General features: G+C 42.6%; 1 protein-coding gene across 10 annotated transcripts in view; it reads left to right on the top strand.

The window, feature by feature from the left end:
- Positions 1-26088, top strand: part of PCDH9 (protocadherin 9) — a 759938-nt gene that overhangs the window by 195290 nt on the left and 538560 nt on the right. Inside the window, exon 3 of one of the 10 annotated variants that reach the window (XM_081002921.1) lies at positions 14486-16427. The exons of the other annotated variants lie outside the window; for them this stretch is intronic. Within the exon in view, the coding sequence (XP_080859047.1) occupies positions 14486-14506 (21 nt within the window). The 3' untranslated portion in view covers positions 14507-16427. Of the gene's footprint in view, positions 1-14485; positions 16428-26088 lie in introns of those variants that run through there. 10 annotated transcript variants of the gene reach the window in all.

Raw genomic sequence — 26088 nt, forward strand, 5'->3', positions numbered from 1 at the left:
CAATTCAGATGAGTCAAGATGAGTCAAAGGTCCGTGCAGCTTCCTAGTGGCTGACTGTTGCGCTGAAATTGCCTAGTCACTGGAAAAATGGCACATCAGTGGCTGGGGGGTGGGAGATAGTTTCCTTCAGTATGAGAACATGCACACATAGCTCTTTAGCCATATACCTGAGAATTAATAGTATCATTACTCAACTTCCCGGATGCTTTTCTTGCTTCTTTGCCAGAAGTCCTCAGGGAATGAAGTCCACATGTGTGCTTGCAAACTTTAAAGCACCTTTATTTCTACCCACCTCTTTTCTTAAATCATTTTCTTGCGGGCTACCTGTCACCATATTGAAGTAACCATAGCAACCAACTCAGGTAGCAACAAGACTGGGATGCCCAGCAGGAACATCCTTATATTTGATCCCTGACAAGGTGAGCTATTAATCCACCACTGTATACTAGCACAGCACAGTAGAGCACCTCAGATCTCTTCCTTCTGGAGGTTTACAAGCTGCTGCCTTCCTTGAAATGGTAGATTTTTCTCCCCTCATGTTCATTTGTGTCGGTCAGCCCAGGTCCCTTTTCAGTTTTCTAATTCCCAATCTGGCAGTAGTTATTTTCATTAAAGTCATACAGGCACTTAAAAAAAAAGCAAAGCATAAATATGGAGTGGCGCAATATAGAATCAAAGTTTAAAGATTGCTTTGTGAGGCTGGCATTAGCCACATCTACGCAGCATGGTGAATATTTATATATTTTATTTTAATACATTTAGATCCCATCCTTCCTCCCAAAGGAGCCCAGAACAGCAAACACATTCATAAAAGAATATAGTTTAAAAAAACCAGTTTTTAAAAAATCTTCTAAAGCAGTTAACATTTTATTTAAAAGTTAAGATCTTTTAAAAAATAAAACTACACATACACAACCACCGGCTCTCATAGCTAATAATATCACAGTGGCCAAAATCTTTCAGCCACCGTATGCCTGGGGAATGTTTTTAGATTTTTCCTGAAGGTTAAGAATGAGCAAGACTAGAGAGGGCATTCCACAAAGTGAGAACCACCACCTGGAAGGCCCTGTCATGGGTAACTGCCAACCAGGCAACCTATACAGGACCAACCCTGCTACTTGTAGGGTCTAAGATGGTAGATACTGGGAAAGGTGCTCTTTCAGGTATTTTTGCAGGCCCATTTTAGAGGGAGGTTATAAAAAATTATATGCAGAGTATGTCAATGCCAAGTATTGTTTGTAGAATCCACAGCCAAAATCCACCATCACCTTTCCTGAAAACATTCTCCCCCTGTAAATATAGGGGTTGATATTCTCCTGCTTTCTCGATGGTGGTCATAACTTCCCCCAAAAATTTCAGGAGAGAATTTCTGCTTGCCTCAGAGCCCTTTGCCAGGAATTGCAGCTAGTGGGGAGTTCCAGAGAGAGCCCTTGTGCCACTTCCCACCGGCCAGACTTCCCAGAATGCCTTGGGAGTGGTGTGTTTTTCTCAGCAAGCTAGTAATCTGAAGGTTTTCTGTGTACAGTCAGCTACCCTAAACGCCTTTTGATTTCTGACCGGTGTGTGTGAAGAGGAAATTAATTAAACTGAAAGTGAGAAGTCGAGCCATTGGGTAATTAGGGGCTCTCGAACAGAACTGCGCGTCCTCCCTATGCATCTGGCTCTGTGCGCACTACTATGACATTTAGCATCTTATTATCTATATAGAATCATCAAGTGCATGGCATTTTGCAGAGTACAAGAGGACAGGTTTCTTGCTGCAAGGAGTTTACTGTCTATGATCTGACACAGCAACACAGAGGAATGCAGGAAAGTGGAGGCAAAGGATAACTTGGGGGGGGGATATGAATTATTACAGTGACATATACAGTACTTAGATGTATGTAGAGTAGGGCATGAGGCCTAAGAGGTTGTGCACAGGCTGCTTTTGAGGAGGCAGTTCAGGGACTAAGGCACAGCAAAGGTGAAGTCTTTTGAACCTCTAGTCAGTGTTCTTGTTCCAACAACCTTAGTGAATCTCAAAAACTGGGAAATGCTCAAATGATATAACTATAAAGTTCACCTCACAATGGCCACCACAGTCCATTCCAAACCCACACCTCAAATAAATTCCAAATCCTGTGAGTCTGACTTTAAAACAGATTTCCTATTAATTTCAGCGGATGCTTCCATTGGTTGGGATGAAGGTGGGCATTTCACAACCATATACCCTGTGCTTTTTGCCCCATTTCACCTTTTCATTATTACTGTCTGCAACACATCCATGGTTACATCTACATGCTAGTAAAACGTATGACTTGTGCATGAAGAATGGTTGCGCTCAGTGCTTTTTTTCTAAAAATATGTTTAGGGGTACTTTCATTTTGACTCAAGAAAAGCACCATTTTATAGTTCAAATTGGGAAAAATAAATACAGTAAATGGGCAAAAGTACAAAGATTCACAAAATGTTTAGGGATCTGCGTCCCCCCAGAAAAAAAAAAAGCACTGGTTGCACTTATTCTCTGTTAGAGATCCCCAGCCCTATCCACTACGGAATTACAGTTTTCAGGGTCACATGCAGAGAATAAAGTCTTAATAGGCATTTGCTATCCCTGGAGAAGTCTGGGAACTGCAGTTCTATCGATGATGGGGCTAATCATTTCTGACAAAGAATTCATCAAACTTTGGGTTCTTGGATACTTTTGATAAGTTCAAAGGCAATAAGTGAAACTGGCATAAAAGTATTGCCTCCATGTTCTACTTTTAAAAATATTTAAGCTTCTTTGCCTGAATGCATGAAGCAGCCTGGTATATTTCAATGTGGCAATGCAAGTTGGAATTTTGTGGGTATGAATTTGTTTCACTAGAAAACATTTGCAAAACCTCCTCCATGTCCAAGTCCACCATCCTTCCCTCAACAGCCTTGGCAGCCAACAAAAAGTGTATTGTGGAGCCAAACACAGTAGAGTGCTTAAGAATAGTGAGCTGGGAAATGAGAGCTGAAAGAGGAGAACTGTGGTGCAGCAATTGGTTTGATTTGGTGAATAAATTGCTATTTTCAGATTCAATTTGTATCAAAAGGCAAAGCACTGTACACCTTCAGATTCTGTCACACTCAGTATCCACAACCCTGATGCAGCCAGTCTTAATCAATCTTCCTATTATTGACAATAATTATAACTGCAAAAAGTTATTGTTTTTAAAATCTTATGGGATTTCTTTGCTCCAATAGTAGTAGTAGTAGTAGTAGTAGTAGTAACAAAAACCACTTAAAATCGTAGGGAAGGATTTTTGTTTTGTTTTATTTTGCCTGCTTGCTTCTGGGAAAGAACTGCAAACATTTACTAATTCAGAGAATGCTACAGCTGTTCACTATTGGCTATTTTTGAAAGAGTCCAGAGCCTGCTGCTCAGGCACCAAAAGGACTTAAGCTTTATTAAACATGACTGGAAGCTGGAACTACAGAGTGCTCTTTTCCCAGTACGTTGAAAACTATACTCTGCTAATTTAGAACATATGATGTAACAGTGCAGGAGGGGAACAGGTTGGATGTGTGATTATGTCAGTGCATAATTAAATCTCATGCTTATTTTGGGAATCTATGCTGTTTGTCAGGGTGAATAGTGTTGGCCTTCCAGGTAAGCCCTCTGCCACACTTTCTGCAGATGTTGCAGGGTTTGTTTTGCAGAGAGTTGTGGTGTGTGTGTGTGTGTGTGTGTGTGTGTGTGTTTGCAGCCTTTGTGTTATTCGTAGCATGGAAGAAAATTGGCGTCCACAGATCTAGTTGGCAGTTGAAGCACATGCTGCAGCGATAAGGGCAGGAGGAGACACTGCTGGGACTTGTTGGAGGGCATCTGGGCAGCCCATTGTGCTTCCACTTTTGTGAACTTTCTAACACTGATATTGTAGATACAAAGATGTCTTCACAAAGGCTTGGAGCAAATACATTTCAAAGTGCTGCTCTGAGATCTTGTTGAGTTGTGTCAAGCAGAGATTAGCATCTTCTGTGTAGGCTGATTCCTTGTTAGTGAGACCCTGATAGCAAGAGATGTTCCTTGAACCAGCCAAAGATACTCAGTGATTTTCACATGGTTGGTGGCATCAAGGTGGGGTGCTCCCCACATGCCAGGGTAGGGGCTGGAGAGAAACAGCTGGAAGTTGCATTACAGCAAGTGAAAGTCTGAAATCCAAACTGATGTAATGTAAAAATAAGGCCCACAGCAATGGCAGCTTGCTTGTCAGGAGAACTGTGAGTGGGCTTTCACAGCTGAACCATCAGACAAGCATACCAGCTAATCCAGCGCTGGTTCAGATGTTTCATTCTTGCCATCCCAGCTCCTTCCCTCCCTACTGCTTCCCCTTGGGCAAAGTTAGCAAAGTGCCCTCCCACTGTTGGTCTGGAGCAGGAGTGGGGCAAACTCCTCCCAAATCAAGCACCTGCCAATGTGGTCCGCCATTAACTTATCCCAGCCCGAGGTGGAGGAGGCGGTGATGTGAGCAAAGGGAAAGCTGACAGGTTGATCCACCATTATTTATTTGTCTGACAGCTCGGTTGTGAAGGCAGGCTCTCAGGGTGACTGGGAAATGTCTTTTAAGGCCTCTTTTTGTGCCGTGTCTGTTTCCAGGCTGCGTTTTGCAGTTGGGTTTCAGGATGTTCAGAGAGCCATAATATTGCGTGGTTTGGAGCAGACAGTGTTCCCTTTGGGAAACCGATGCTGCTTTAAAGAGTAGCACTGTCTGCTCTTCCATAATCGATAGAACAGAAATGCCTTAAGCCTCAGATAGTTACTCATCTGAAAGAACCTGACCATGTAGTGTAGGACTGGTGCCAGGTTTAGCATGGCCCGGTGGAGAGGGTGGCAGACACAGAGCTGGTGAAGCCCGCTTCCTGGTGGTGAAATTGAAAGCAGCATTGCTTTCCCTTGAGGGAGGCAGGTGTGTGACGGGGCCTTGCTTGCACTTGTCATTTTAATCCCCCAGTGCCTTTGGGGTCCCAGAAAAGCATGGAACCATCTGGAGTGTTGCCCTATCAGGACCCTAGATACAGTATAAGTAAATTAAAATGGCATGTTCCAGCAACACCACTTGCCAGCTATACCACCTAGAGTTAGCAAGTATTGAGGCATGCCTGCCTTATGGTAAGAGATTTATCTCCTGCCTTAGCTGCCTTTCTTTGCTGGAGGTTGAATGACTATGTATTATACTGAACTGCAGCATTTGGGGGTGGGGGTTGAGAGAAGCTTCATTGATTTGTTGGCTTAGTCTGTGGTGGCATTTGGTTCTGGACCTGATTCCCCTTGCCTTCAGGCTTGTCACTGGAATCTGCCATTATCTTCTGGAATTCCTGGCAGAAGAAAACTTATTGCTGGGGTGCTAGTAAAAGAGGTGATAGCAGCCGCAGAAGTGCCTGATATTTTTATACTAATTCCAACTATTATTGATCCAGTGTATTAATTGCCTTTTAAAATCAAAAAAACAATTCTCAATGTGACTTAGGAAACAGCCAAACCCTAATAACGACATGGAACCTTAAACATCAGAACAGTAAAATGCCAAAGTCTCGCGTCTGAGCCACATACAAAAATGAAGGTTCACATTGACCAGTAGCTGGGAATTACTGAAAGAAAGGGTTTTTCATCTGCTGGTGAAAGGAAGCCAAATATTGTTTTGTGGTGGGTTTTCCAGGGCCAAAGGTGCTGCTACCTTTGCAGAGGTTCTGGGTGATGTATCTTCTGGCTGGGGAGGGGAGAGGAAGTTGCTGCCTTTGCTGCCCATTCCGCCTCTTAGCTTCTTTGGAGTTTCCATTGGCCTCATAAACCCTAAGGTAGAATTGGATAGGCTGGGTTCATGGCCACCCTAGTCACTTTGAGGAAAGCTTGGTTAATTGTATGGTGACATATTATCCCACATTTTGCATCTGCTAGCCAATGGCCATCACCACACATCTGGTAGTGTTAGGTGGCTTCTGGACCTATGCCCCCAAATCTGGTGCTAATGGTGCCACTGCGCTGGGTGTGGTATTCCATAAGGTAGGCATCTCTACAAACAATAACAGCAACAATAATGTTCTCTACTGAGTGGCCCCATCAATCTCACCTCTGTAAAATGGGGTGGGTGGGTGGAGAAAGGCAGCATCACAATATTTGTTTGTTTGTTTGTTTGTTTAAAACGTTTGTTGCCTTTCTTTCTAGGGACACTGAAAGTGATTTAAAACAGATATACAGTGGTACCTCAGTTTAAGAACAGTCCTGTTTAAGAACGATTCGGTTTACGAACTCCGCAAAACCAGCAGTAGTGTCCCGGTTTGTGAACTTTACCTCAGTCTGAGAACGGAATCTGAACGGTGGAAGGGCACCGGCAGCGTGAGGCCTCATTAGGGAGGGTGCACCTTGGTTTAAGAACGGACTTCCAGAATGGATTAAGTTCATAAACCGAGGTACCACTGTAACAATAAAAACAAACATGTAAAACTAACAGCAACAAAGAAATAAAACAGCAGAATTAAACACTTGTTTTCCCCCCGCTAAAAAATAAGTATGTGTGATTCCATTGACAATTAAAGAACCAAAGTTGCACTACAGATTGCACTCTTTAAGACTGATGACAATTTTTTGTTTTGCTGACTGTCTCAGTTTCTAAACATGGCACATTGCTTGAAATATCCTGGATAAGTTTCTTTCTATCAACCTCTGGATTCAATGCGCTTTTATAGAAATCTATCACCATTTTACCCATTGAAATTGGTAGAACAATTGAATCTCTTTATGTTGTTGTTGGTGTTACGTATTTTATTAATAAAGGTAATGGTTGCTTAATTTCACATCTTGACCGACTCACCCCCTGCTTGCTCTGCAAAGGGTTTTTCATGTGCCCCTTACTGTAAGTTGCTGAAGAAAGAAAGTATTGTTTTCTGTAGCGCTCCTGTTGCTGTTGCTTAAAGAGCTATTTTGCAACAATAAGCAGCTGATGCAGTTCCATGCAGGAAGAAACTTCACCTGCTGATTTATTTATTTTTTTAAATCACATCTAAGTCAGGATCACTCCAAGTACCCAGTATTTGTATTTCAAGCTGAAGGCAGTCCATGCTTGACCCTCCTCACATTTTTATATAGAAAAATATCTTTGTATACCACTATATCATAAAAAAATCAAAGCCATTTGCAGCAATAAAAACATAAACACATACAGTAAAAGCATAAAAAGTTAAAAAGCAGTAAAAAGCAAAAAGTTAAAAACAAACATCAGTAAGCCGTTGAGGAAGGATGTTATGAAAGAAAGGGACTTAGGAGCATGAACAGAACATTTTCCCTTCACCATTCCTGAGCCACAGCTAAGATTCCAGGAACGGTTTAGCCACAGAACCTGTCGCTTTATAAACTGAACTTTCATCCTGTCAACCTTCATCCTAATCAAGCCTTTCTGACCTACAACCCATTATTCCAATATTTATATTGGAGCCTTGTTTATTTCCTGTGGAGCCATATCTCAGAAGGCTGATCTTTCTAGATTCAGATTTTAGTGCGTTCAACAATTATAAAGGTGCAGGGTGGATCAGACCTCCTCACAAAGCCAAGTACAGGTCATCAACTTTATATGATGAAACACCAGTGGATAGGTAAACCCCCTATTTTGCCAATTGCCTTAAAACTATGTTTTATATCATATATGTATTTGAAGTCTTGGGTGTATGTCTGGCATGCTCTTGTTTTGCACACTTTGTGCAATTCCTTGCATATTTCTCACCACTGCTTCCAAGTTACAGCATATTGTGAATCTGAGTTGTGCAAATGTGAATGGACAGACTTGAATCTTTGGGATTCCCCCCCCCCCATCTCTTGTCAGTATTTTTCATGAATGCCTAGCTATCCCTAGCTAATGCCTAGCTGAGAGGAAACAGAACTTGCAGGGGTGGAGAGCAGCTGTTCCAAATACTGTAATGTAGGAGGAAAGTGCATGAACTGTGTGTTTAAGAGGATGGACAAATGTGTGATGCAAAGACATTTTAAAATGCTTCTCATACGCTATCTCAGTAAACCTTAAAACAACCTATAAGGTCTGTCACTGCTATATGTGTTCTCCATATTGAAGATGGGAATCATGATTTGAGACTGAGAAATACTGGTTTGCCTGTGGCCACCTGGTAAGCTTGTGAATCAAGTTCCTCTCAGAACACACATAGTATAGTGTAATATTGTAGAGTGTGATATATATTCTATGCTATACAGACAATGCATGTGAAGCAATCCGGGAAGTTTGAGAAGCAGCGCTGTATAACTGCAAGGTGTTAGTCCTGTCATGATTCAGGAGAAGACTAAAGCAGCAATCCAACCTGCTGTGCAGGGGAGATCAAAACATTTCCACCTGCCTCCACCCACCACACTGAAAGAGCAGGTGAACACAAGTACCACCACAGAGTTCCCACAGTGGAAGCCCACATAAAGCCCCCAAGTGGTGCATTTGGGGGGGGGGCAAACTGAGCTGGCCTAGTACCACTGGAAACTGAGTCAGTCCCACTGTCATCGCTTGATCACACAGAGCACGATTCTGCTTCTCTCCTGGTTTGGTTTGTGTGGCTGTGGATTTGGTGGTGGACACACTGACACTTCTCCCTGTAGGGTAAGGATGAGAACCTGCAATGTTTTGTACATAAAGGGAATATTTTAATATGTTTTAAAATAACAAGAACAAAACAACAACACCTGGAAACTACTAGTGCACTTTTTCATAAAGCACTGAAGGTTGTGTTAGGTGTGGTGCTGTACAATCATGAACAAGCATATATTTCTGCTTACAAAGTCTGCTATGTGCAACAGCAAGGAAGTGTGACTTTTTGGGTGGTAAACTTTCGATTCTGAAAATCTCTTCTGAAAATGTCAAGCAGCTTGTCACTTTTGGAATTCTAACTCTGACTCCATCTGTTGCAATCAATTGTGCCTTTTAATGAGAATCAATGAAGTTTGGGAACTCCACTGGCAAGTGTTTAGTTTTTCTTTTTCTTTAACGTTTTGAACCGTCTCCAGTAAGTGTAAGATCAGGTCAGGGCACTTATGAAGATGCAAAACAGGTGAGCAAAGTCAGGTGGTAGGGAGGGCGGAGCGTTAAGTAGGGATTGTGGGCAGGAAATGAGAATGGCTGATTTGGAGGAAGATAGTCTGAATGGGGGAATATTCTCCCCATTGCTCTTTCTGCTCATCTGTGCTTTGTGCCCTTAGATGAAAACTAAGGGCTTCATCATTTGTTGGCATTCACCTGTCTTGGGAGACAATGGAAGAGTGTGCCTTCGGGGGTGAAGTCAAACCATTGAAGATTTACAGCACCTGCTGTGGCTGTAGAGACCAATAGGGGAGAGGCATGTTCAACTGTAGCAGATGAAAGTATCCGGTTGTGCTGCTGCAGGTTCACCATGGCTTTTTTTCTCTGTGTGCCCTTCCTAGCACTCATCACTCCTATGGTCAATGCTGTAGATGCATGACCTGACTGCCTGTCTCCAGGTGCTGCAGCTGTCTGCAAGGGATTCCCAACTGGTGGGGTTAATCTTGCCAGCCTTCATAGCACGTGTGCAGACATCTTGACTGTAACACAGAGTTGGTCTGCCAACAAGCCTGGTTCCTGAAGCCAGCTACCCATAGAGCACATCCTTGGGGATCCTGCCATCTTCCATTGTATGGGCATGGCCAAGTCAGCATGGACATCTCCCTTCTCCATTCCATCCCTCTCCCAGATCAGACTAGCTGCTCAAAGCATGAAACTTCTACCTGATCTTGCGGAAGGTGTGCATGGTCAACCTATTTCTAAGGTGCATGTGTATGTGATGGATTCAAGAGGACTCACAGTTGACTTTTGTTTACTCACATTGCAATTAAAGAAAGTGTGATTATATATAGGAAAGCAATATTAAGCCAGAAGTTGAAAATACTGTGACTTGGCTCGCAATCACCCAAACTATACCAAGGTAGGTTCTGTCAAGCCAGAAGGGTAGCTTGGTTGTCTGTCAAAATCCTAATAAATGGCAAAGAGAATCGCACTGCACCTGAGACACGAATTTGTTGTGAAACAGTTATCTGTGCACATCCTCTGTCACAAAGAGAATGTCGGCTTGTTTGCCAGCAGTCTTGATTTATAATGAATTTGGATATTGCAAACTTCCATACATAGGAACATGGTGCAAAGTTGAAAATGGGACGTTGTGGTTACAGTATGCTGCACTATAGTGTTAATATTTCTCCAGACTGGCTAGAGCCACCTAGGTAATATTTCATCAAGCATTATTTTCCCCTTCATTCAACTCTGATGTGCTTACCCTTTGCTTTGGAGCTATAAAAGTATGTGCAGAGGTGAGGAGGGTTTTCACTGAAATGTCACCTTCAGTAAAATATGCAGGCATGTTTGCATGTTAGCGTGTGGTGGGGAGAGAGTAGGTTCGGTGCCGCTGAATGTAACATGTGAAAATGTCATATAATTAAATAAATTAGTGCCATTTCATTTAATAAAAGTCCTCAATATGTATGTATTTTTTAAAGCCTCTCTGAAAGAAGAAAGCAAAATGATGTGTGGTTGTGTTTCAACCTGTGCATGGACGGACACACATACACACGGATTTCTGATGGCCAGACACTTTGGGGAGTTTGCCTTTTCTGATGTATGTGTTTCATTAGCTTTTTCAATGCTTGGAGTTTTGTTTTTTTCCCCTTCTCCCCAGCAGTTTTGTAGAGCCTTTAGAAGTTGTGTTAGTTAATTTATCCTTCCTAGTATGCTAAGGGGAATCCTTAAGGTAATAAATAGAGGCATAAAGCTCTTCAGGCTATGAGGCACATGGTAGGAAGCATGAAAATGAAATGTGGAAAGACAAACCCTAAGGTAAAGATGCTGGTAGTTTACACCCAGCAAGGGGATTATTTTTTCTTCCTTATAAAGTCAGCACTTATGATCAAATCAAATATGTGAGGCCTGGTTCCTTGAGAGCAACTTTGCTGCAAAATTAAGTAGGGAAGAGCCAATAAGAATCACTGTTGCTTACCCCTGCTTATTCTGTAGCAGGAGCTTAAAGGCTAATATGCAGGGCAGGGCAGGCGTTAGAGGATGGAGGAGACTATAACTACTGAAATGAATGGATGGTCCGACTACTACATCTGGTCCCTGGAATTTTGTTTAATACTGTAATGCTCTTAATGCAAAAACCAAAACACCTTACATCCTTTAATTTTTTTACTGAATTTCCAGTGAAAACCTATTTTATGAAAAATGAGCTGAACAACGTAAATGGCTAAATGTTTGCCAAAATAACCTTGTACATATACCTCTGCAGAAAACTTGCAAAGTCAGAACATGTTAGAGGCAAAGCTTCATGGTTAACATGACCAAAAATTGGGCCCCAGCTCTAAGCACTCTTGGGGGGTGTGTGTAAAGTACAGTGGTGCCTCGCAAGACGAAATTAATTCGTTCCGCAAGTCTCTTCGTCTTGCGAGTTTTTCGTCTTGCGATGCCCGGTTTCCCATAGGAATGCATTGAAAATCAATCAATGCGTTCCTAGGGAAACCGCCTTCAGACCAGGTCCGGGGACAGTCTGTCCCCGGACCTCTTCTGAAGGCTGGGGGGGGGGGACAAGGGCTTTTCTTCCCACCCCCAGCATTTTAAAAAACCCCAGGACAGCGGAGGACTTCTCCGCTGTCCGGGCGATCTTAAAATGCTGGCTGGCGGCATTTTAAAATCGCCCCGGACAGCGGAGGACTTCTCCGCTGTCCGGGGCGATTTAAAAGCCCCTGGGAAGGCAGGCAGGGGGGACAAAGACTTTCGCCCCCCGCCCGCCTTCAGAAGGTGTTCCCGCCCCCCGCCCCGCTTCGGAACAGCGTTTTAAAATGCTGGGGGTCGGGAGCGAAGCGTTCGCTGCCGACCCCCAGCATTTAAAAATCTCCCCGGGACAGCAGAGACTTCTCTGCTGTCCCGGGGAGATTTTAAAATGCTGGGGGTCGGCAGCGAACGCTTCGCTCCCGCCCGCCAGCATTTTAAGATCGCCCGGGGCAGGCGGGGGGAAGGCAGGCGGGGGGGAGCAAAGACTTTTGCCCCCCGCCGGCCTTCAGAAGAGGTCCTCTTCTGAAGGCCGGCTGTGGGCGAAAGTCTTTGCTCCCGACCGCCAGCATTTCCCTATGGGCTTTCGTCTTGCGATGCAAGCCCATAGGGAAATTCGTCTTGCGAAGCGCCTCCAAAACAGAAAACCCTTTCGTCTTGCGGGTTTTCCGTCTTGCGAGGCATTCGTCTTGCGGGGCACCACTGTATCTATCATTCTCTCCTTTCTCGTGGCAAAGGACTGAATTGACAAGGACCATTTATCTGTTCTTTTACCCCCCCCCCTTCAAAAGCCAAACCCTGGCTGTTTGGTTTAAGAAATCATCATTTTGGGGGGGGTATGGTGAAATGGGAGGGATGATTCCTAGAAAGATATCTTCTGAGGCGCTTTTTGAATTGTGAGATCTGAAGCTACAACTTCCACTTTAGAGTAACCACAAAATGGTAGGACTGAATTCTAAACTGTGATTAATCTTAACTATGGTTTGAAGGTGACTTGTTTCTACTAACAAAAGATAAGACTAGCTGGAGTTTGTCCAGGTTCAGATATCATGACAACTGAAATGGAAGTGAATCTTCCAGATTTGTGCAGATGCAGCCAGTGTTCTTAAGACTGGAATACCAGGTTAGTTGTCCATATGCTTTTATGGCTGGGGAAACCCAGCCAGTTGGGCAGGGTATGAATTATTATACACAAACACACAACATAGCTGCGTACCAAACTTATTGTGCTCCGAGCCCCAAAACCCATCCTTCGTGGAAATAAAGACACAGTAGAGACAGAATTTAGTTTAAATGTTAATGGGCAAATTTTGGCCACAACTTTATTAAATACACAAATGTGACTGGTATTGATTTAGGCATTGGTATCAAAAGTATAACTGGCTCCTGCCCACCCTGCGGGAAGCCTGGAAGGGTAAACAACCAGCAGGGGGAGCTCCATCAGTGTATATTGACTGATGCTCACCCCTGGGGTTCCTGGGGGTCCTGGCGTGGCCCTAGCCCCTCTCTGGGCTTCAGATGAGATCCAGACCCCCGGATTCCTTTAACAGAATACCCTATTCATTGGAGGGGCAGGTGATGGCCGTACCTCACCTCTCCACATTCCCCTAAACCAAAGCCTAACCGCCAAGCCTTAGAAAGTTGTGACGATTGCTAAGAGGTAGGCAAAAACCGAGTGGCCACAGCCAATCTGCCACATTGGGAAAAATTCCTACCCAGCCCCCATTCCAAAACAGGTGACCAACCGAAGTCCAAAGCAAGGCCAAACATGACCTAATTAATGGGTGGGTGGGCGGGTGTTTGGCGAAGCAAAAGGAGGTCCCTATGTCACGCTGCCAAATAAATACCCCCAACCTTGCCACGCTGCTGATTGGCTAAGGCCATTGGCATAACTGTGGCACCACCGGCTTGGAGTGGGGCAAGCTCCACCCATAAGCCGGTTAGGGAAGAGTTCCAGGGCCAAGCACAACATGGATCCTCTGTTAGGAGGATCCAACTTGCTGAAATAAAAACTTGGAAGAGATCTAAATTAAAGGCTGTTTGGATGTTTCCTTCACATTATTTTCCCTTACTTCATTTGCAGGCCACATGCTGGTGTTGATCTTTAAAGCTCTAGATGGCTTGGGCCATCTGCTTTGCCTTCACAGGTTAGACGGGTGGTTATTCAGCCCTAGCACCTCAGATCTGAAACTCCTTCCCTATAATTTTGGCGCTGCTGGAGCTTCTGTAACAACATTAGAGTCCACTTAACTATAAAATCTGTAGACATTTTGTTTTGTTTTACAGCTTCAGAAACAGTTGTTATCTTTCTTGGGTATTGTGGAAAAGAGTAGAATATAATTTTGTGAAGTATTTCGGAAAAAAAGAAAGATGAGGTGTGCTGGGGATTGGTTTTAATCCTATTTGGTGCCACAGGTTTCACTTTAGCATGCTTTAATTGTTGTTGTTGTTATTATTTTATTTTATTTTAAATGCTTCTTAGCACAATACAACAATAAAAATATTCATTTTGTTGGCAAATTTTGAAATGTTGTAACCTATCCTAGGCAGTTAGAATATACATTTATATAAACGAGTATATATGACATATGATAGACCTGCACAATTTGTGGTACACCAAATCAAAAGCAGCCAACAAGTCTTGCAATGTGGAATGCTGCGTGCTGTAAATCCCCCGGTCTACTGTTTTAGGCAGGCATGAAAAGCTGGAAGTTTCTTCAGCCCATGAAATGCTGCCATGCATGGCTGGTGGACTGAGTTTTATATGGTAGGTCATACATTGTGCAGCCCTGACATATGATACCGATATAGTCAATTATGCAGCTAGGGAAAAATGGGGAATCTATATTTAGGTTGTAAATGTCCTGAAGTCCCCCAGGTCTGCTTATCTCTTTGGTCTCTCTCTCTCTTTCTGTCTTTCTCTCTCTCTTTCTCTCAAGTGCTCCCCACCCTCTCCCTGAGAGAATCAATGCCTGCTTCACCATCTCTGACTACCGGGAGGCAACATCCAATGTGGTACACAGCACTGCTTTCTCTGAAGACGTTTCTTCCTTCTCTGCTGAGAAGGGTGCGGGCATCCAAGAAGATGTCTTGGGATGCAGAGCCAAAGACTATACACAGAAACTCTCCACGTTTCCTCTCTTTGAATTGGTCTTCTTTGTTGTGAAGAACTTGAACATATTGAAAGAGATGGGACCCCACTTCTTGGTAGCCAGGCCTAAAGGCCCGTCCAAAATTTTTAGATGGAAAATGAAGACCAAAACAAACATTTCTTTGGCTGGCATCTGAAAGAGGCATAAAAAAATCCCAATCTTACCACCCAAGACACATTTCTCAAGAGCCTAATGGCTTTGCACATTTAGGTAACAAAATACTCCTTCCTTTAAAAGACAAGGTTATGGAGTAGTTGGCATCTGTTTGCTGATGATGTTCCATACCCTCTTTAGACAGGGATACCCCATCCCCAATAATATATAAACATTTGTGCTGATGAATGCACGTTTTCTGTCTTTAAATTATTGGGAAATGCATATATTTGTACTGCAATGTCAATTTTGAAAGTTTTAAAATAGTCTTCCATGAGTGCTTCACAATACAGATCACATCAGTTTTATTGGTGGTAAATAAAATAAAGGCAAATACCTTTCCTCACTCGATGGAAAAGATCTGATATTACTTGATCAATATTAATCACCTTGCTTTATATTCACTTTTTGGAGGCACATGAAAACAACAGTAGACATCCTCTATATATACGCCAGAATGTATTAGAATAGGGACACAATCCAGTTCTTTAATGTGGAGGTTTAATATTGCGAATGTACACCAGAGCACAGGTCCCCGTGCTAAAATAATTCATGGGAGAAAGAACGCTCCCCCCCCCCGCCCCATCCCCAGGAGAAGACGTTTCCCAGCACTTGTTAGTCTGGTCCTGCAGAGCTGGGAGCAAAGAGTGAAAAAGTTGCCCAGACTGGCATGTTATGTCCATCCTTTATTCTGCCATCATAGGGCTGTGGGTGAGCGCATTACTTCAGCCCCCTCCCCCCACTTCTGTTCTAAGTGCCAGTTCATGGGATCCAGGATGGGGTTTTGAATACCTTCCAGCAGGAAATACACTCCCTGTCACCACAGGCTTTCTGTGGCCAGACCCTCTTGCCTGACAACGTGCATGTGTTCAGTGGCACAACTATTCTGGGGTGGCAGTAGGTTTTGCACATGATTAGGCCCTCACACAGATTTGGGCAGAAACACTTTTCCTCCTCCTGCAGCTTGTCCCCTGTGCATGCACTCAGGGAGCCGGATATTGCTCCAAGCCCTTAGGTAGCCTTAGGTTAGTTTGTTCTGTAAGAGACCAAAAGCATTTCACTGTTTGGTTCAAATTGTTCAGCACAAAATAGATTCCAAATATCTACTTGCAATAAAGAGCAAAGCAGTGGGTTATCAACAGGCACTTGTCAAGTGATCAAATTCATTTAAAAATATTTCTGTTTGAATTGTAATAACTAGTCCATGCACCTGGGAAAAAGAAAATAATTCATAGTCAGCCAAATGACAGCTTAATCTTGCAACCACTTTTCACTTGGGAAGCCACCCAAGAATCAATGGTAAAACTTTGCCTGGAGTTGTTGCTGGCTTGGACTGAAAATTGGTATATACCTGTGGCTTGATTAGATCTTGTGAGAAATATTTGTAATAAAGTGGCACAGAGTATGACTATACTTTATGTAGTGCATTTTTCTGAGGGGGGGGGGGAATAATCACATGGTATTTATCAGCATTTCTAGAAAGCTGTCAACCATTAAGTGGTGCTTGTAACCCCCTTTTTAAAAATGTAAATCCACTGTGGTGTAATATATCAAAGAAATAAAAGCTAGAAAGTTGTCTGAGGCTGATTCTCATTCATGGAATAAATCCACATTTTTATACCACAAAATAAAGAAATTGGTGCATTTTTCTCTTCTCCATTGTGCAATGAGCATTCATCAGAACCGACGTAGTCATGTCAAAGATTTATTGGAGTCTCTCAGGCATGTTTAGGTAGTTCTTCCTTGCACTCCAGAACAGCGACCCCTCTATCTGCCTACCTAGCAGTTTAGCAACATATGAAAACCTGTAACTCTGATTTGTGCATCTATTAGTCTGTGGTTATTATTGAGACAATGTATGTGAAGTGGTTAGAAACACACAAAAAGCACTTTTATAAAGGAATCCTTCCCTAACTATAATTGGTGCTGCTGAATTGTATAGACAGGTTCCCCAGCCCCTTTTTTTTTAAGCTGGCCAGTGAAATAGACTGGCCAGTAGGCTCAGGGCAGATGATACAACAGGCAGTTGGAATTCACAATACATGGTTTAGATGGCTTTAAAGATAGGGATGGGATGAGAATTAGAGCAAGGGTGGCCCACTAGGCAAGCACTCTTTTACCTGAATAGTGAGCAGAACTGGGTGGGGGATGAGGAGTGCAGAGCCTTGAGGGCATATCTTGAGCAGGTCTCTGCTTGGAGTCTACTTGCCTTTTTAAAATGTCAACACTTTCCCAAAGGAAGCAGGAAGAAGTAGCAGCCACCCAATAGAATGCTCCAATGAAGGCAGAAGGTTTGCGTGGGCTGCTTGCCTTGCAGACAGTAATTCACAGAGCTGGATTGCAAACTCCATGATTCCTTGGCAGAAGATATACCATTTCTGACCAGAAAGATGGTCTGCTGGGGCAGACCTCTCTACCAGTCCATTATTCATTCCCTCCTTCCATGGCTTTCTGTTTCTTTTTGCTCTGGAGAACAGGATGGGTAGCAGCTGAAGGATGGCTGATACTTTCTGCATCAAGTTGAACGCTTAGAGAGCATTCTAAGGACTTTCTCAGGATAAGCCCTTAATATTTGAGGGGCGCAACTGCTCCTCAGGATGAGCCCAAGGTGGCCCGTTTCTATTTTAAAATATTGGACAGACTCAAGGAGGATCGTTCTCTCGACTGCTATTAGGGATGACATTGAAATGGTATGTCCAAGTACTAGCTGGTGGGAACAACAGACAACTTGTGGGGGCTGCTGCATTAGCCTTACTTGTAAGATTCCCAGGAGCACATGGCAAGTCACTGTGCTGGCAGCAGAACAAGATGCAACTTTCATCCAATCCAGTTTTGAGCATCCTAAATGGCTGCAACCCAACATCACATAGGAAAACTCTTAATGTCTTTAGTCAGTCTTTGGAATACTTTAAACTAAAAATGTTTGTGAAGTTCCTTCCTAAATACATTGCCCAGTTTATTCTCCATGGACCACACACCACAACCCTTAAGTCAGGCTGACTTGTGGTGGTTTGCTGAAAGCCAGCAACTAAACCAAGATCTCCTGGCTTCAGATCCAACTTTCTAATTGGTTCTCATTTACAGAGCACCTCTCATACATACTAGGTTATGCCAGTTTTGGTAATCAAAATTACTAATGTTTCCAATTGTTACTAAGTGTATTTTTCCTGCTAAGTTTAGAGAAGCTCAGGAATGGACTCATTTCACAATTAAATAAACAACAAGAAACATAACACAAAGTTATGGTAGCATTGAGTAGCCTTATACTGAATTATTTGGCACCCCAGTATGGCTTCTGGAGTGGTTCTGTATGCTCATGTAAGAACACTTTCTTCATATGGGTCACACAACCCACTGAAATAAAATACCACAAATTACAACTGTATGAGGAATCTAGCTCTGAGCAAACAGAGTTGATGCAAATGTTACCTTAAAAACCAGGGATATTCAAACATGACTATGAATACACATTCCTAGAGAGAATATTTACTAGTCCTATCCACACTCTTTTGGTTTTCCTCAGTGCATGAGGATAAAAATAAGATTTGCTTGAAATTTTACTTCAGTCTGATGAACAGTTTAGGACTGACTGTGTGAGGCCTGTCTGGAATAATCTGAAAATTGCATCACAACATTTACCTTGCAGTCTTTCAGATTTTCATTTTTAAGAGCAACCCATAGATTTATATTGTGTCTAGGCAAATTTTAAATGAACCTCTAATACTCGCCTCATGTTCTGTGAACATACTGAAATGGTGGTTATCTGGATTGTGGCTTATTTTATAACTAAATATAGATATTTAATTGTGGTGGGGTTTTTTTTGAGAGGCAGGGTAAAAAATCTGATGTCACAAAAGAACCTTTTGGAAACATGATCTGCAAAGTGCTTAGTCATGAATCTTATCTGAAGCAAAAAAAGAGCACATTTAATTATGCAATTTTGTAGCTGTGAAATAAACTCTCCTATTTGAGGGAAAGTGGCTATATTATAATTGCTATAAATGGATAACACAATTTCCTCTGTTGTTTCTTTGGGATGGAATGTTGTTTGTCAAATATGCCAGGGAGCCGGGGGTTATTTTCCAATTAAAATTGCTCTTCGGTCTGGCTGTGATAGCATATGGTTGTGTTAAAAAAAGAAGAAAAAGAGTCAATTTAAATCCATTTAAAATTATTAATTCTAAATAAAATTGGTGTATATATGTGCCAATGTGAATCCACTTGAAATTTACCCACTCAAGTACTCCAAATGCATGGTATGCATTTGTTTGCTAATATATAAGATAATAATCATGCAAATATAACCTTCAAAGGAAGCTTATGAATCACTCTTTAAAGCATTAGCAAGAATTGCATTTAGGACCCACCACCAAAAGCCAACAATATTACAGCCTTTGCCAGTCTTCTGATGATCTCAAATGGATGCATGTAATATGTAGCTTCAGGGGAAATGGTCCAGACCAACACAGACAATCAGAAATTAATTGTACTCTGCTGCTTGAATAGAAGAGCTGGATTCAGCATTCTGGTTCATTATTGTAGCTTACAGTGGCTCATCCTTCCACAATCTGCCTGAGATGGGACAGGGCAGGATCTCTGAGCCAGACTGCCTCTGAATGCCGGGTTCTGCTTCTGCCTTCCTCTCAAGCACCTGCAAATCATCCATTCCCAGTGTGGTCCCCATTTCAGCTCACTTAACTTTGCCCCCACTAATGGCTCTACAGAGGCCTTCTGTAGTAATGATTAATTCCTAGTGGTGATCGCCCTTGTGTGCTTCTGCAAAGCTCTTGAGGCAGGCAGGCAGTTCTCCAGCAGATATTTCATGTTTCAGAAACAGCAAGGGGAAGGAAGAAATGGTGAACTGGTGTCTACCCCATTGCAGCCAACATACATTATATGGGGGAAAGGGATAGGAGAGTATATGTGTTTGAGGGTGTGCATTTGAGACTGTGTGGGACAACAGCAGAAGTGTGTGCAAGGGCTAAAAGGTTGTCAACATGTTTGTGAAGTGGAGGGAGCTTTTCTCCTACTGCAAATGGCAGATATGGATTCTGACTGGGCTTATGGTGCAGACAACAGGTTTAAATCTTCCTCCTACTCCATGGTCCCAATATGCCCACCCCACCCCACCCAGCTGTTTCTGAAAGAAAAAAAATCAACTGCACAAAGTATCTGCTGTTTTTTTGTCAAGTGGTTGCAAGGAGAGAAAGACAGTGAGAAATTCAGCGCTGCACTTCAGGTGTAAAGTGTACCCTCTCTTGAGATACTAAAGAAGGTGATGCCTCTGAGTCAATGGGGTTGAGGTACGCGGAAAGACTCTTATGTAGGGATAACCAGCACTGGGGGGTGTTTCACATTGAGAGTATGAAAACAATGCAAAAAAATAAAAGGAATAAGAGTGGTAGACAAGAGGGTGAAGAAGGGGGAGAAGGAAAAAAGAAAAAGAAATGTCCATTAAGAAGGCTGAGGTGATTCTCTGGTGAACTTTGAAAACAACAGAAGCAACATTACCTTCCTCCTCAAATGAATAGTGAGTTGTTTAATAAGACAGATAACAATTATAGGTTTTAGTTCCAGCACCATTGGTATAATATTTTTCACAAGAACACTTAAGTGCGTGTGTATGTACTATATCAGGTCTAGGAGACCCCGTTATGTTAGCTATTCCATGAATAATGCATAGCAAGATGAACTCCTTGCCCAGCAGGTCTTCCAAGAAGTAGAAGAAGTGGGGGGGGACGGGGGACATAAAGCGAATGAAACACAGAGGAAGCTGGAGTGGGCTGTCCAAAATATTTTACTTTACACTCTAGTTTCAGATTATTATTTTTTAAAGACCTTGTAAGAGTATTTCAGCTGCTCAAGGGTGGTACAGTGGTGGGAAGTTACTTAAGAGGCTGAAGTCTCACTGCAGCTGTGACCTTCCTACATAGACCTAGGCAAGCCACGCGCTCTCGGCCTCTGCTTCTGGCCTGCAGTACAGGAGATAGTAATAATACTGACCTACCTTGCAAGATTGTTCTGAGGATTCTTGAGAATGTATGGGATGGGCTTTAAAAGTACTATGCGCAAGCTAAGCATTGTTTATTAATAAAGCCAATTGTCTCCAATGCCCACCATTTCACTTTCTCACCTCTTGTAATCAAGTTTGTTCTCCTTTTAGGTGAGCAATTGGCCACCCATATTTCAAAATTAGTTCCGTTAACAATACTTATGTGTCATCTTATGTTTATAATTAGAACAATTCCTTTTCATTAGATTCCTTTAAAAAAATAAATCAGGAATTCTGAAATCGACTTTGTGTGAATGTATAGGATCATTACTCACTGTACAAGCAGATAGCAAATCACAATTTTTCATCTTCTGGACTAAAGGTTACAAAAAGCACAGCCTGATGATTTTCAAGTTCAACTGTTTTAAGAATATCTGAATAGTAAGCAGCAGTGAATGGGAAGTGTGTTTAGCTTGACTTTTCACTACTTTTCTCTGATTGTGAACATTACATTGTTGAGAAAGAACATTACATTGTTGAGAAAGAGGTGTGGATAGGAAAATGCTGCAGATTGTGTACCCAGCCCAAACGCATTTGCACCAACCCATTTTTACACAATCATTTGTCACATGTGTACACCAGGCATCAGCAACCTTTTTCAGCAGGGGGCCAGTCCACTGTCCCTCAAAACATTGTGGGCTGTGTGTGTGGGCTATATTTTTTTGGGGGGGTGTGAGAACTAATTCCTATGCCCCACAAATAACCCACAGATGTGTTTAAAATAAAAGCACACATTCTACTCATGTAAAAACACCAGGCAGGCCCCACAAATAACCCAGAGATGCATTTTAAATAGAAGGACACATTTTACTCATGTAAAAACACGCTGATTCCCGGACCAACTGTGAGCCGGATTGTGAAGGAGATTGGGCCGAATCCAGCCCCTGGGCCTTAGTTTGCCTACCCATGGTGTACACTATACAGCTTTTCCTAGACTGCACCACTTCAGGCTACGGGTGGAGAGATGGTTCACATTTGAATAAGCCCCCCATGAAAAACAAAACAAAATTCTCTGAATGTGGAAAGTTATCATGCCATAGAAAGTTATCAAGCTGAACTGTTAATTTTTACAGGATGGCTTTCTACATGCAGGGGACATTTATTTCATTTGCATGGAGGGGCATTCAAGCATGCACAGTTTATCACCAGCAGTGTTTAGTGAGGCAGTTCCGGAAAAGGTTTATCAATAATCAGCGCTATTTTTCTAGAAAAGGAGGTGCTGGAACTCACCATGAACACCTCCCTTGTTCTCTTATAATGGCAATGGCACCTACCTGAGAGGTGCCAGAACTGAGTTCCGGCTGAAAAAAGCCTTGTCAATAACAAATTACTTTGTTGACTGTATAAATGGACCCCTTTGCGGAACTGGACTGCCGCAAAGAATATACATAAGCCTACTGAAGTTATCAGAGCTTGATGTGTACAAGTGTTTGAGGATTGGTCACTGTCATTGCTGCTTACAGTAAGCTCTGAAAATGCCCATTTTTACTTAAAAATTAGTAATTATTTAAGCTACATGGTTTATGTTAACCAACAGAGTTCATTCCATTTCTCTCTCTCTCATAAGAGAAGTGCTGTGCCATGTAAACTAGTAATAACTGATAATAGGCAAAGAGTTCATTATCCCCTGTGCAATAGAAAATAAGATTTTTTTATTTTTTATTTTTTTATGAACTCAAAATCTCCTACAGGTAAGATTTTGTTTTTATACCTCCTTATCTTACTGCTGTATACATACAGAGAGCTGGTCCACATGTATGGCTAAGAATGTATTGGTTTCCAAGTGCATTGGTTTCCAGGAAGGAGACCACAGCCTCTGCACTCTCCCCATGATTTGGCTTAGCATGTCATCTGAGCCCCCCCCCCCCCTCATGATTTGTCTCCTCCAGAGAAACCACAAACCGTAAACCCAAAAACAAACCTAGGTTAAAATTCATGGTTGGTCTGGAGTGAAACAAACCATGAATCCCATTTTGGATAACATACTACAGCAAACCAAGACTTAGCTCAAAGCAGCAGGAGGACCAGAAGAGAAGTAGCCAAACAGTCTCCTTACCTTCATACTTGTGCAATTGCGCTACGGCACTGTTATGTGCAAAGCAGCTCACTGCATAGTGTCTCTATGTGTGTTGAAAGTTTAAATACTATAGAATCATTGGAGGTGGGGATTTTTTTTATTTTGAAAAAAACTTTAAAATATAAATCTCTGGCTATGCCCCTGGAAGCATATGAGCATTAAATGTATAGCAGTCCTGAAAATGGCAATTACGATTCAAAACAGCTGTTAAAAAACAACAACACAGAGTACCTATAAGAGTTGATAACCAAGGGCAAGGGGCATTTAATGCTGACCTTTCTGTGGTTGCCAGTGTCTCTCTATTTAGATAATTCAAAATTACTCTATCTCCTTTGTTAGTGGCACTCAGGGATGCACTGAATATCCACGAATTTTCTTTATTCATATATTTTCTATTATGCAAAGCTGAAAGGATAATTACAGGTGGACAGAGGGGTTACTGTGTGCAAATAATACTTAACCTGTAAAATTTTCACAGTTTTTCAAGATGTTGTAAAATAAAGTAAGTGAACAGAAATGTAAATAATGTGCAATATTTTAAATAGCAAACATGGTTAGCATTAAGTTAGACTTGAAGGAAACAATCAGAAGCCATGCAAAATTAAGCCACAGTGGACCAATGTGTGAAATAACAAGTCAGAAAGCCCTTCTCAGTGAAAATTTGATAGCTGCTTTAGCAGACATGTGTCTCATGCATATGATGCCCTATGTCATTTGTGCAATGCATTTGTGGAAATATTAGGAAAGGCATACATTTCCCCCATATGTGCTATTCATCAACTGACCTCCCCAAAGATAAAGGAGACTTAAAAATAACCCACCCAGGACTTGATCACATTAATAATAATAATAATAATAATAATAATAGTAGTAATAATAATAATAATACTTTTTTCTCTATTCACATGATTTTATATTTTCAGCATGGTAACAGTTCATCTTGTATCTTCATCTACAAGATGCAGCTAGGTTTAAGGAAACATTGAAACATTCCCCCTCCTACTGTTGCTTGAAAATGACGTGTTTTTCTTCTAGAGGTAATGAGGAAACTAACCAAGGACATGTAATCTGCTAAATAAAAAAGGAGGGGGGGGGGAGAATCCCTAAAGCAGTAGGAATGTGCTCATGATTTGTTGGAAACCTTGTCCTCCTCTCCATCAGTACAACAAACCCCACAGGTTTTCTGGCAGAGATTCTTGCTGGAATTTTTTGAAAATTTCGGAACTTCTCTGAGCCTCACTGTGGAGACTGCAGCTGCATGTCTTCACTAAACAGCATCCTGATATTGGCAACCATTCTCCAGGGACAGTACAGGGAGGACGAGCAGATACTCGATGAGAACACAGAGGAGGGAGGCGACGTTGCAGTGTGTTGTCTGTCTGACTCCGGCTTTGGAAAATTAAAGCACAAAAGTGAAATAAATTATGGATGGTGCCCATGAATTTTTAAACGTACAAACACATCCTGAAATATAGTAGCAGCAGGGTGATAAACCTACTACTCCCTTTGCTGGCTTTCTCAATAGTGGCCACTTTTCACGCAACAGCACTCGAGCACAGCCTCTTGCGGCAGCTACGATTCCCAGTTTGAGAGCGTGCTGCCCTTGTTTTGTTAGCCTCAGCATCTAGAAAGTGTCGGCTCACCCGCAGCAGTGCTTTAGAATATATGGCCACCCAATGTGGGCACCTCTTGCCTTTTGTATTTACTGGTGTCTTATGCTTCAGTGTTTCTGATGCCCTTGAGGAAGCTCTAACCATTATTTATATACAAGGAGACCACCAACTATTTATTAAGACGGCGTCTGAGGAGCCTGTTCGTTGGGAGGGAGGTGGGAAGGAGTATTCCACCTAATATAGAACAGACTTTAAATTACGGATGTAAATTACTCTGTGACATGTTCAGTATCACCCTTTGGAGCTTTAAAATTGAGAGCTTCAGGCCTTCTGTTCACACAGATACTGGGCCTGATTGGCAAGGCCTCTGGATACTGACCCGAATTAACTGCTTAACATCCAACCCCCTCCCCACTGGCATGTTTAACAAACAAATTGACATTTATGCCTAGTCTGATAAGTACAGAAAGTAAATTAGCCATTCCAGTGTGGTGTAGTGGTTAAGAGCTGTAGACTCGTAATCTGGTGAACCGGGTTCGCTTCCCCGCTCCTCCACATGCAGCTGCTGGGTGACCTTGTGCTAGTCACACTTCTCTGAAGTCTCTCAGCCCCACTCACCTCACAGAGTGTTTGTTGTGGGGGAGGAAGGGAAAGGAGATTGTTAGCCGCTTTGAGACTCCTTAAGGGGAGTGAAAGGCGGGATATTAAATCCAAACTCTTCTTCTTCTTCCTAACATGGGAGGGAAGGAAGACCATAGAACACTTACTACAGTGGTACCTTGGGTTAAGAACTTAATTCGTTCCGGAGGTCCATTCTTAACCTGAAACTGCTCTTAACCTGAGGTACCACTTTAGCTAATGGGGCCTCCCGCTGCTGCCGTGCCGCTGCCAAGCAATTTCTGTTCTCACCCTGAAGCAAAGTTCTTAACCCAAGGTACTATTCCTGGGTTAGAGGAGTCTGTAACCTGAAGCGTCTGTAACCTGAAATGTCTGTAACCCGAGGTACCACTGTACTTGTAAACAAGAGAGGCCGAATCCCTTTGTGCCAAACAGTTCCCAGATATGGGAATCACCACTCTTTGGCTCACTGGCTTCTTATGGTGCTATCATGGTTCTACAACCATGGAAGAGCAGTGCAATCTCCACAAGAGTAGGCAGCCACAGTGCTCCCCAGACATTTGTGCTTTGGCATGGGCTCTATCATATCAGGAAGGTGAATTTACCATCACTTCACAACACCTCTTTCCCTGTCTTTTATTCCAGCACACAGCACCTCCTATCCACTTGGTGCTTTTGTTCATGCGGATAGGGAGGAAAAACACTCCACTGCCCATATTGGCTTGCGCTTTTCTGCAAGGCAATACCCATGCCAGCTGAGAGGCGCCAACTTATGAGCGAGATTTGGAGGGTGCAATGTCACACCTGTGTGACATCACACATGGGATGTCAGGAGGAGCCAGGAGGTGGAGCCAAACATGGCGGCAGTGCAGCTTCC

This window comes from Podarcis pityusensis (genome assembly GCF_964106645.2).
Source record: "Podarcis pityusensis genome assembly, chromosome: 4".
Taxonomy (NCBI): Eukaryota; Metazoa; Chordata; class Lepidosauria; order Squamata; family Lacertidae; genus Podarcis; species Podarcis pityusensis.